The following is an 11,672-nucleotide window of genomic DNA, read 5'->3' as shown; positions in this document are numbered from 1 at the left end:
TTCTGCCTGGAGAAGTTCCTTTAGCATTTGTTGTAACATGGGTTTGGTGGTGGTGAATTTTCTCAACTTTCTCTTGTCTATAAAACTTCTGATTTCGCTATTGAATCTGAACAAGAGGCTTGCTGGTAGAGTATTCTTTGTTGTAGATTTTGCCTTTTATCACTGTAAATAATTCTGCCAGTTCCTTCTAGATTGCAGTTTCTGCTGAAAGATCAGCTGATAACCTTATGGGGATTCCCTTGTATTTTATTTATTCCTTTTCCCTTGTTGCTTTTAATATTTTCTCTTTTTGTCAGTTGGATTAATATATGTCTTTGAGAGTTCCTTCTTGGGTTTATCATGTATGGGACTCTCTGCACGTCCTGGACTTTGAGTGTTTCCTTTTTCATATTAGGGAAATTTTTGGCTATTTTCTCTTCAAATATTTTCTCAGGCCCTCTCTCCTCCTTCTGGAACCCCTATAATGTGAAAAGTGTTTGTCAGTCATGTCCGACTCTTTGCAACCCCATGAACTATAGCCTGCTAGGCTTCTCTGTCTATGGAATTCTCTAGGTGAGAATACTAGATTGGGTAGCCATTCCCTTCTCTAGGGAATTTTTCTGAACCAGGGATCAAACCTGGGTCTCCTGCATTGTAGGCAGATTCTTTACCACCTGAGCCACCAGGGAAGCCTGATAATGTGAATGTTGGTGTGTTTAATGAATGGCAACCCACTCCAGTATTCTTGCTTGAAGAATTCCATGGACAGAGGAACCTGGTGGGCTACTGTCCTCATTTCTTTTCATTCTTCTTTCTTTATTATGTTCCATGGCAGTGATGTCTACCATTCTGTCTTCCAGCTTACTTATGTGTTCTTCCTCATTTACTCTGCTGTTGATTCCTTCTAGTGAATTTTTCATTTCACTTATTGTTCACCTCTGTTCTTTAAAGCTTCTAGGTCTTTATTAAACATTTCTTGTATGTTGTCTGTCTGTACCTCCATTCTTTTTCTGAGATCTTGGATCATCTTTACTATTACTACTTCAAATTCTTTTTCAGGTAGACTGCCTATCTCCACTTCACTTAGCTGTTCTGGTGTTTTATCTTGTTCCTTTGTTTGGAAGTTATTTCTCTGCATATTTGTCTGTTTTTGTGGTCATCTCCATTCCTCCACCTGAGCCACCAGGGAAGCCCCTATTCTTCCAGATGCAAGATTGCAATTCTTCTTGGTTCTGGTGTCTGCCCCCTGGTGGGGGAGGTTGGTCCAGGGACTTGTGCAGGCTTCCTGGTGGGAGGGACTGGTGCCTGCCCACTGGTGGGTGGAGTTGGGTTTTGTCCCTCTGGTGGGCAGGGCCATGTTAAGGGGTTTATTTTTAGCTCACTATCTGCTGGTGGGAGGGGCTATGTTTCCACTCTGTTGGTTCTTTGGCCTGAGCATGCAGGTTGCTGAGCGGGCCCAGGTCTCAGTGCCAATAATGGTGACCTCCAGGACAGCTCATACCAGTATGTATTCCCTGGGATGTCTACCACCAGTGTCCTTACCCCACAATGAGCTACTGCCAACCATGCCTCCCCAGGAGACCCTCTGAGACCTGTAGGTAGGTGCTTTGCCCTGGGCCCCAGTGCACATTAAACCGTGTGTGTCCTCCCAGAGTGGAGTCTCTGTGTCCCCTAGTACTATGGAACTGCTGTGCTGAAGCGCCACTGGCCTTCCAAACCAAATGCTCTGAAGGCTCCTCCTCCCACTGACAGATCCCCAAGCTGGGGAGTCTGATGTGAGGCTCACTACTCTTACTCCTGTGGGAGAACCTCTGCAATATAATTATTTTCTAGTATGTGGTTCACACACCCAGGAGGTCTGAAATCTGATTATATTGTGAAAGAGTCCCTTCTGCTGTCTCTTGTGGCTTCTTCTCTGTCTTTGGGTGTAGAATATCTTTGTTTTGGGGGGTGAGTAGATAGGATTGAGTCTTTTTTGTTGATGGTTGTTCAGCAGTTAGTTATGATTCTGATGTTTTCATTGAGAGGAGATGAGCTCAAGTCCTTCTACTCTGCCGTCTTGTCTCTGCCTCTCCTGATGTCTCTCAAAAGGATGCTTTTGTACTTGTATTTAAGATGGATTCATTATGTCTATTTTCTCTTTTAATGAACTCTCTTTTCCGTTGCACTGAGCCTTAATTGCATATTTTAGTGGAGTTAGGATTAATGTCATTAAGCCACCCTATCCTTTGTGGATTTCTATTCAGTTATGAATCTTCCTAAATGAAATTGTTTGTGGAACAAACACTTCTTGTATGAAAATATATCTCCTTATGCCATTTTCCTTCATACCACCTTCTTTTAAAAGTTGGCAAAACACCTACATATTGGAAAAGATGGGACTAAAGCAAAAAATCCAGAGGGAAGCTACTGCAGTCCTGTTTTGCAAATGTGTGGCATCAGGTATACACTTACATAGGTAGCATCTTCTAAGATATGTAGCATTATCTGCAGTAGCCTCAAATTAGTAATATACACAAACCCATAATTTGATGTATTTTTAGTTGGTATCACTTTCTTCCCCCACCTCTTTTGTGGCAGAGTCATACTCTCTATCCTTGTAGAAAACATCTCATTAAACTGCTTTTCGAGAGTTAAGCCCATCCAAATCTATATCTAGCCAGTATTTTACTGCCTTGTAATCACCAGAGGGATATTTAGAGTTCTGAAAAAATGAAACACGCCAAATTCTGATCAGGCTTGAGGGTGTGTTGTCCTCCTACTCAAAGCTTTGAGGAAATCTCTAATGCTTCTAAAGCCTAGAAGTATGTTATATGATACAATCACAAATATTTTTAAATGGATGTTAAAAAATAAAAGTACAGTGCATTGCTTCCATTTTTAAGTCTGGAAGACAAGTGAGATTCTATAGACAAATTTGTGGAGACTTGACCAACACCTGCCACATGTTTCAAAGATGAGTTTTCAAGGAACAAAGTTTACTACAACTAGGACAGACTAAAAAGGATCAAATAGAACCTCTCTCTTAGCCATTAAAGGAAAGAGTGTTACATAGATTAGCTTTTTTATCATATAAATTAGAAGCCCTTAAGTCAAAAAGTGTTGCCTCACCATCCTTTGTTTTTAAGTTGAATGTTTATAACCCACTTATACAACTATGTACAATACATATAATCATCCATAATACATGGGTGCCCTATATATGCAAATATATTCACACTATGTATTGTATCTTAACCACTGCAAGATAATTATATGTGTATATACTTATAGAAGTATATAGTCTTTATAACAATCACTTAAAGATATATCTAATACATCCACATACATACACTTGCCAAGGCTTCCCGATCTATCCTTTAGGTTAAATATTATCTTGTTAAGAGTTTCAGTTGGTTACAAATGTCTTTTTGTTTGTCCCCCAGGATACTATGGGGACGGCCTAAATGCCATCATTGTGTTTGCTGCCTGTTTTCTGCCAGACAGCAGTCGGGCAGACTACCACTATGTCATGGAAAATCTTTTCCTGTGAGTGATGCTTACGATAAAGTGCTTTGAGTTAATGTCTGTGGGGATGCAATGGCAGATAGAACATCTTTAATAAAAGGAAACAGATGATGTAGAATACTCTAAGCCTTTGATTAAAAGTCAATGAAATCTGTATCAGGGAAAATTGCTCAAGAGACTAAAAGCTTCAGAGGAGCTCTTTTGTCAGTAGAATGCACTAAAAATAAAATGAACATAGTTTGGCCCATATTTTAAAATTCTGTAACATTTTTTTTGGGTGAAGTGTTATTTTGGTTCCCTGATAACATGTTCTTAGTCAACTGATAATAACCTGACTTCATTTATATCTGCCTTTATTTAATCTGACTTGCCCTTTAGTATATAATAACATTGCTGATATTTTTGAAAGTTGGGTTTCTAACCCACAGATTTTTTAATGCAGTGTACCTGCATTAAAAAGAAAAAAAAGAAAGAAAAGATAACTGTGCAAATAAATGAGTAATACTCTCAGAGAAGTGATCTTAGGTAACTGCATTCTTCCCAAGATGAAGAGGTAATATGTGCAACCATTCTTAAGTGTTATGCACCCTGTAATTTAAATATTATATAATTATGGTGAAATAAGATGAACTCTATTATATAATTATGGTGAAATAAGATGAACTCTAATTATGGTGAAATAAGATGAACTTCTCTTCCTTCCTGTGATCAGATATGTAATAAGTACTTTAGAGTTGATGGTAGCTGAAGACTATATGATTGTGTACTTGAATGGTGCGACCCCAAGACGGAAGATGCCAGGGCTGGGCTGGATGAAGAAATGTTACCAGATGATTGACAGACGGTATGTGGGGCTCCATTAGCTAATCACTATTTTGACTTCCACAATAACTTCCATCTCCAGTGACCTTTTAATTTACCAAAAATGCAGTCACAATTTAGGAACATTGAATTAATGCTGATTTGAGATAACATTTTAAAATATTAATCAAAGTATCATTCAAATTTTAAATAAAGCAAATCTTCCCCAGATTTTGTTAAATGTTACTAACCTCAAACTTGGCAACAAGCATTTTAAAGTATGCTTATGCTATTGCCATATGGAAGTGCAATTTGAACTGATATATCAAAATCCATGATTCTTCACTGGTATCATGTGACCTTGCTGCTCTTTTTGTGCACTAGGACTATTGTGACTTAGGCAACCCATGTGCCCTTATTTCAACATTCACTGTTAATTCCGGCCCATTTGGTGCCTGTTTGTGCCCCTTCCTCAAGATACATCACTTCTATTCATACTGGTTTTATTAGAACCAAACACATTGTTGCCATCTACAGGAAAACTGTCATAATAAGCATACACATTTATGATGTCTTCTATAGTATGGCTTCCTCTCAGCTGTGGCTCCCTGCAAAGCAACATGCAAGTGCCCTGATATAGTAACTAAAATCCATTAATCATCCAAACATACATACAGTAGCATTGCTAATGCTTAAAAATATGCCAGGATATCCAGAATGTTAATCTGAAGGCCAAATAACCACATGCTTTCATTATACAGAGGAAGAAACCCAGACTCAGTAGAACAGGGTATTAATTTCAAAATATTAAAAATAATACTGACAAAAATGAATAGCATTGTCAAACAAAAATATGCCATGACGGTTATAGATTCATGCACTCCAAGAGTATGACCATTCTATTTTACATTTATTTCTGTGGGAAAATGAGGTTTGAATTATGCAAGTTTCAAATTATATATCAAAGGCATTCCTTCGTATTAATCATTGCATTCTATACCTGCCTACCAGATGATAGTAACTTACATAAGAACTCCCTAATATTTATATAAATATATATACACACACACGTACTTTAATTCCCATTTAAAATAGGTTATGAATAATTTTTTTTTCTTTTTCAAAATAGGTTGAGGAAGAATTTAAAATCATTCATCATTGTTCATCCATCTTGGTTCATCAGAACAATCCTTGCAGTTACACGACCTTTTATAAGGTATAGTCATTATTACAGTAAAAGTACTGTTTTTTTAAAGTATGTAATTCATTGTTCCTCTACACAAAAATTCATAAACCAAGAGAGTATTTAGGATAATATGTTTTGCCTCTGTCTTTCCTGAAAATATACTTTGGACTGCCCAGCAAGAGACTCTAAGAGTGAGTATATTTTCATAGTGATTATTTTTCCCCTATAATTATAAAACATGACCTCTGTATTTCTTGCTATAAACACATAAAATGAAATAGTGAGGTTTCCATGCCATATGACAAAAGGGAATAGATAGTACTATTAAAGAAATAAGGGCTTCCCTGATAGCTCAGTTGGTAAAGAATCCACCTGCAATGCAGGAGACCTGGGTTCAATCCCTGGGTTAAGGAAGATCCCCTGGAGAAGGGAAAGGCTACCCACTCCAGTATTCTGGCCTGGAGAATTCCATGGACTGTATAGTCCATGGGGTCTCAACGAGTTAGACACAACTGAGTGACTTTCACACACATTAAAGAAATATGGTATTTTGTAAAAAATCAAAGAAGTGGAGTAACATGCCAATGGAAATTAAAGACACATCAAGGACAGAAACATAAGCCAGACCTAGTTGTTTTATTTCTTCTGAGCAAATACCATGTAGGTCACCTAAAGTGGGTTAAGAGTCTGTGCAGCCATTTTGAGAGCTTTGTTTTGATCATCCATGAGGCTTCTTGGTTTAAATTCACTTCAAATCAGTAAATATTTGTTCATCATCTATTTTGTGTTAGATGCTATATAACCTTACATTTTGGGGATGAAAAGAAAAGTAGGATATGCCTCTTACATAGTAAAACTGAGACAGTTAAATGAAAGGGACAATATAGATATTCTAGAAAGTTTTAAAAAATAGAATAGGGAGGGGCAAGATAGGGGTACGGGACTAAGAGGTACAAACTGCTAGGTATAAAATAAATGGGTTCGCAAAGAGTCGGATGCGACTGAGCAACTGAACTGACAAAGATATAGTGTACAGCACAGGGAAAATAGGCACCATTTTATAGTAACTTCAATGGAGTATAGTCTAGAAAAATAATGAATCACTAGGTTGTAAGCCTGAAACTAATACAATATTGTGAATCAACTATATATCAGCTAACTAGAACTTGCCTAACATCAGGATACAAATTATATAAACTGAAATTTTTCTGTCTCAGTGTTAATTAATGAATCTGTAAGAAAAATTCTGATCATTTCACTTTGGAGAAAAAATTAAAGGTTAAAATCTTTTATATTTTTTTATTACTATATGTATGTTTTATTGAAGTATAGTTGGCTTGCCATGTTTCAGGTGCACAGAAAGGTGATTCAGTTATACATATACACATAAGTACTTTTTGCATTATTTTCCATTATAGGTTATTACAAAATATTGACTATAGTTCCCTGTGCTATACAGTAAACCTTTGTTGCTTGTTTCATATCTATTTTTTTAAATTAGAAATTGAGAATTCTGTGCCTTCCAGAATCTCCTTTTTTTGTTCTGTATTCACTTATATTTATTTAGCATTCCCATCTGCTACTTCCAACAACTGGGTAGCAGGATTCAACTAGTTTTCCTCTGGCAGGAGAGCTCTTTAAATTAAAGCTTAATACAAGCTTTTAACATATATTAAAAAAAAAAAAGCTACTGATTTTAAGATTAGCAGAGAATGCTTTGACAGGGACTAGGAATAAATGTACAGTGAAGAGCTTATACAAACTTTTAATGAGTAAAAAAGCAAACATAAGAATTGATATTGATTCACTGATGCTTGTTTAATAATTCAGCTCTTATTTTAAAATAAATATATTTCTCCTTGGTAAATATTTATTATGGCAAGAGTAAGAAAAAGAATTATAATTCAACATTTATTGAAGGGAACTTCAAGATAATAATAATTCCCTTCTCTAGGGGATCTTCCCAACCCAGGGATTGAACCCAGGTCTCCCACATTGCAGGTGGATTCTTTACCAGCTAAGCCACAAGGGAAGCCCCAATAATTACAACAAAAATAATTAAATTATAGCAAGCAGTGTTGTGGTAAATTACATATAATAGTGGTTTACATTTACTCAGTACTTACATGCATTATTTTATTTAATCCTAATGATGATGCTCTCAAGGAGGCACTGCTTACTATTTCTGTATTGTAGGAAAAAACCCTAAGGTTCAATGAGGTCAAATAAATTGTTCAAACCAGGAGCCAGCAAACCATTCTGTAAAGAATCAGATATTAAATATTTTAAGAGTTATGGGCCATACAGTTTCAGTCACCACTACTTAGCTCTGCCATAGTAGGACAAAAGCCATAGATAATATGTAAATAAATAAGTGTCCCTGTGTTCCAATAAAACTTGATTTATGAACACTGAGGTTGAATTTTCTGAAATGTTTTACATGTCATGAAATAGTCTTATTTTGATCATTTTTCAACCATTTAAAAAAATGCAAAACCAGTCTTAGCACAAAGATGTAAAAAACCAGTAATAAGTTGGCTTTGGCCCACAGGCCCATAGTTTACTAACCCCAGGTCTATGGTAACAGAGCCAAGAAATGATAAACTCAGGTTCTGAACCCAGTGTCTACCGAATTGTAAAGAACACATATTTCAAGTACTTAAACATTATATTCTACAGTTTCATCATATAAAACCCTCTTTAAAGATCCCTCTGTGAATCAATCTACATCAACGTAACAAATTTTTTGACCTGAAAAAAGAGGGCACTAAAATGTATTATAGGTCTTTTCACTGCTAAAGGGTAACACCTACGATAGAGGTCTATAGTAAATACTTTTTTTTTTAATTCATGTATTTTTAAACTGCAGTATAATTAATTTACAATGTTGTGGTAATTTCTGGTGTACAGCAAAGCAATTCAGTTTCTCATATTCAGATACATATTTGTAACTAAATACGAAAAAGAATATTTTTTTCATTTACATATTCTTTTTCATATTCTTTTCCATTATGGTTTATTGCAGGATACTGACTATAGTTCCTGTGCTGTAGAGTAGGACCTTGTTTATCTGTTTATTTTAATATAGTAGTTGGTATCTGCTAATCCCATCCTTCTAATCTGTCCCTCCCTCCTCAAGTTTACTTTTTTTTAAATGAATTGTCTGTCTCTGTCAAGCACTGGGTTAGGTGCTGTAGGTTGAGAAATTAAATAGCTCAATCGTTTTCCTCAAAGAGGTCACAGCCTGGCAGCTGACACAGGTAGACAAGAAAGCAGCTACAATACAGGTTACAAAGGAAGCTGATGAGGGTGATAACTCAGAGTGAGGGTGAGTTTTAAGGTAACAGGTGAAGCGTGAAGACAGAGAGTCTGTACCAAGAGAGGCTTTCTAGAAGAATGCATCCTCAAGGTGAGTTTTGAAGAACAGGATTGGCTAGCTAAAGCCAGGTAGAGGAAATAGCAGGTACCAATACACCAAGAAGAAAAAATATGCTTTTTCATATTCAGTTCCAAATACATATCTGAATACGAGAAACTGAATCACTTTGCTGTTTAGAGAACTGTTCATTCCAGTGTGGAGGTGTCCTCCTAGCGTGACTTCTTCTGCCTTCTTATTCTACCCCCTCCATTTTTTAAATCAAACTCTGAATTTAGCTCAAAAACTCCAGAGGAAGGAAGTGGCCTAATGTGGCATATCATTAGTAGTGTGTGTTCACCCAAGGCTTATCAGGACTTGAAGTGACTGTTCAAAAATGAAGGTTGTTCACAAGCCACAGCCAGTAGCCCATAGTCAAAACTGCAAGTAAAATGTGAAAGCTGGATGTATGCAGAAGTGACCTTGACAGTATCTTCTCAGTAGACTGGGGAGGCCTTTTCATTAGAGACCATTCAAGGGAGTTTGATGCCTGATCAAGTTCCCTTTCAAGTGGAATGATATATTTTTAGAATTAGTTTGCTATTACACTAGTAATACAAAAATGTCACCTTCTTATAAAACAGCCAATCATTATAGATAAGTGGCACTTTCTGCCACTATCTGAAGGTGAAATCTGGGCAAATATTTAACTCCCTATGTCTAAATTTCCTTATCTTTAAAAAGTGAATAATAATAGTACCTACCTCATTAGGCTATCACAGAAAATGAGTTAATATGTGTGTGTGTTAGTCGCTCAGTTGTGTCTGACTCTTTGTGACTCTATGGACTGTAGCCTGCCAGGCTCCTCTGTCCATGTGATTCTCCAGGCAAGAATACTGGAGTGGGTAGCCATTCCCTTCTCCAGGGGATCTTCCCAATTCAGCGAATGAACCCGGTTTTCCTGAATTGCAGGCAGATTCTTTACCATCTGAACCACTAGGCAAGTCCCAAGAGTTAATATATATTAACTAATTAGAACAGAGTCTGACACATAGTAACTACTCAAATAATATCGCTCTTCTTCTAAGTAAGAGTGCTGGGGGCAAGGTGATAAGGATTTTCAAGAAGAGGCAGAAGTCTGAGGGATGCAGGAGTGACTGAAATCTTTTTTCTTTTCTTTTTCAAGTTCTAAATTCAGCAGTAAAATTAAATATGTCAGTAGTTTATCAGAACTCAGTGGACTGATCCCAATGGATTGCATCCATATTCCAGAGAGCATCATCAAGTAAGTCCTGATGGTTTTGAAGATTTGGTAAGAAATACTGCATGTCTGGAGAAGGAGATGAGAAAATAACTCACTCCTGAAATATGGGGAAATGGCTTATCTTTTGTTTTACATTTAAAACAAATAATAAATATTCTCCAATAAATATATTTCTTTTCTTACAACCTAGAGATAATTGTTCTGTTCTTGCAGATCTACTTTCACATGATCTTCTATGGTGTTATTGAGATTTGCTCACTTTCACCTTGAATTTACTACCATTTTGGGGAAAGCATAAATTTAATACTAATCAGTTATTTGTTACCTCTGTCTTGCATGCCACACAAAAGGTAGATTTTGTACATAGCCTGGATTTCTTCATTGCCTTATATAAAGTAATTTATCTGCTTGACCCAAGGAAAAGAGAAAAAAGTTACCCCTTTCTCTGATTTCTTCTAAGTCCTTTTTCTTCATGGTTGCTTCCAGGTGAAAGGTAAAGCAGAGTGGTGGGTGGTACAGTCAGGAATGACTTCCTTACTCAGTACCTGGTAAAGCCTGTAGGTAGAAAGCATGGATACTTAAAGTTGTAGGATTATGCTGCAAAATAGTAAAAATAAAAAGTCCACTGCTTGGAGCTGGGGCTTAAAAATGTGATGCTGGAAAATGAACCCTCCTAACTGGTTAATTGTTGCAAAGAACTATCATTTACTGTCGATCGTGTTTTTCTTTCACTATGTCTAATTTATTGGCTTTCTGTGTGATTAAAAGTGGGAGGAAGGTAACCATCAGCTCAGCGAAAACAGTCAAGGATACCTTATCTTCCTCCATAAGATGGAGAGCAGAATGGACCTCCCAATTCAGGCTTCCAGAAAAAAGTCCCCTCACTTAAAAAAGGCACAGAAACTGGAAGGAAAAGACTCTCATTTAATGTGCATCTCCTGTTCTGGGTACAAGAAGTGCTCTATTTATATCCTCTATTTAATCCTCACAGTAAATGCCCTGTTTACATATAAGAAATGTCACTTAAGAAGGGGATGTTTACTTATGCAAAGTAGAAGCAGGAACAAGGAAGAGATGGAACTAGAATTTAAATCCAGGTAAGCCTGGAACCAAAATTCCCATGCAGATTTCTTTACCTCCTGTAAAATACCCATCTAAATAATGGGTATATTTAGATAAATATAAGGGGTATATTTAGATAAATAAAATACCCATCTAAATAAATACCCATACCCTTCTGAGTCAAGCTCAGATGTAGCTGCAGTTTGGTTTTCCTGCATCCCAATATCAGGTATGAACAGACGATACAGATTGGGTTGAGAACTGCCAGTTGGCTTAGCTGAATCAAGCTGAGCGTGCATAAGCTCCTGATGGTGGATGTAATCCTCACTAGCTTCACAGAGTCCCCAGACTAGCACAACTCACAGCTCTGGCCTGCTGCCTCAAAAAGAAGGCACCCCATCTCCAAAAAAGTACTAGAGCACCCACCTCCTATTATGCAAACGATGACAAGGATATTCCATCTTCAAGTGGAAATGAGCACTGGCCACTTTCTGAGTGAGTATGCTCCCCCCCCACCA

At 36.9% G+C, this 11,672-nt stretch overlaps 2 protein-coding genes across 28 annotated transcripts in view; one reads left to right on the top strand and one right to left on the bottom strand.

Moving 5' to 3' along the window:
• Window positions 1-11,672, bottom strand: part of GCNT1 (glucosaminyl (N-acetyl) transferase 1) — a 258,795-nt gene that overhangs the window by 44,204 nt on the left and 202,919 nt on the right. For 13 of the 24 annotated variants that reach the window (XR_014058405.1, XR_014058407.1, XR_014058375.1 and 10 more), the window contains 2 exons: window positions 10,530-10,647; window positions 7,600-7,732 (listed from right to left, as the gene is read on the bottom strand). The gene's annotated coding sequence lies outside the window, so the exon portion shown is untranslated. Of the gene's footprint in view, window positions 1-3,098; window positions 4,896-7,599; window positions 7,733-10,529; window positions 10,648-11,672 lie in introns of those variants that run through there. The other 11 variants (XR_014058389.1, XR_014058399.1, XR_014058398.1 and 8 more) reach the window with 2 other exon arrangements.
• PRUNE2 (prune homolog 2 with BCH domain) overlaps window positions 1-11,672 on the top strand; it is a 284,658-nt gene that overhangs the window by 256,801 nt on the left and 16,185 nt on the right. For all 4 annotated transcript variants that reach the window (XM_081505723.1, XM_081505702.1, XM_081505712.1 and 1 more), the window contains 4 exons: window positions 3,405-3,507; window positions 4,199-4,330; window positions 5,417-5,503; window positions 10,015-10,113. In XM_081505723.1, the coding sequence (XP_081361849.1) occupies window positions 3,405-3,507; window positions 4,199-4,330; window positions 5,417-5,503; window positions 10,015-10,113 (421 nt within the window). The remainder of the gene's footprint in view (window positions 1-3,404; window positions 3,508-4,198; window positions 4,331-5,416; window positions 5,504-10,014; window positions 10,114-11,672) is intronic.

Source organism: Giraffa tippelskirchi, chromosome 1 (assembly GCF_054371585.1).
Source record: "Giraffa tippelskirchi isolate mGirTip1 chromosome 1, T2T-mGirTip1v1.2.pri, whole genome shotgun sequence".
Classification (NCBI taxonomy): Eukaryota; Metazoa; Chordata; class Mammalia; order Artiodactyla; family Giraffidae; genus Giraffa; species Giraffa tippelskirchi.
This window is presented reverse-complemented; position numbering and strand designations above follow the sequence as displayed.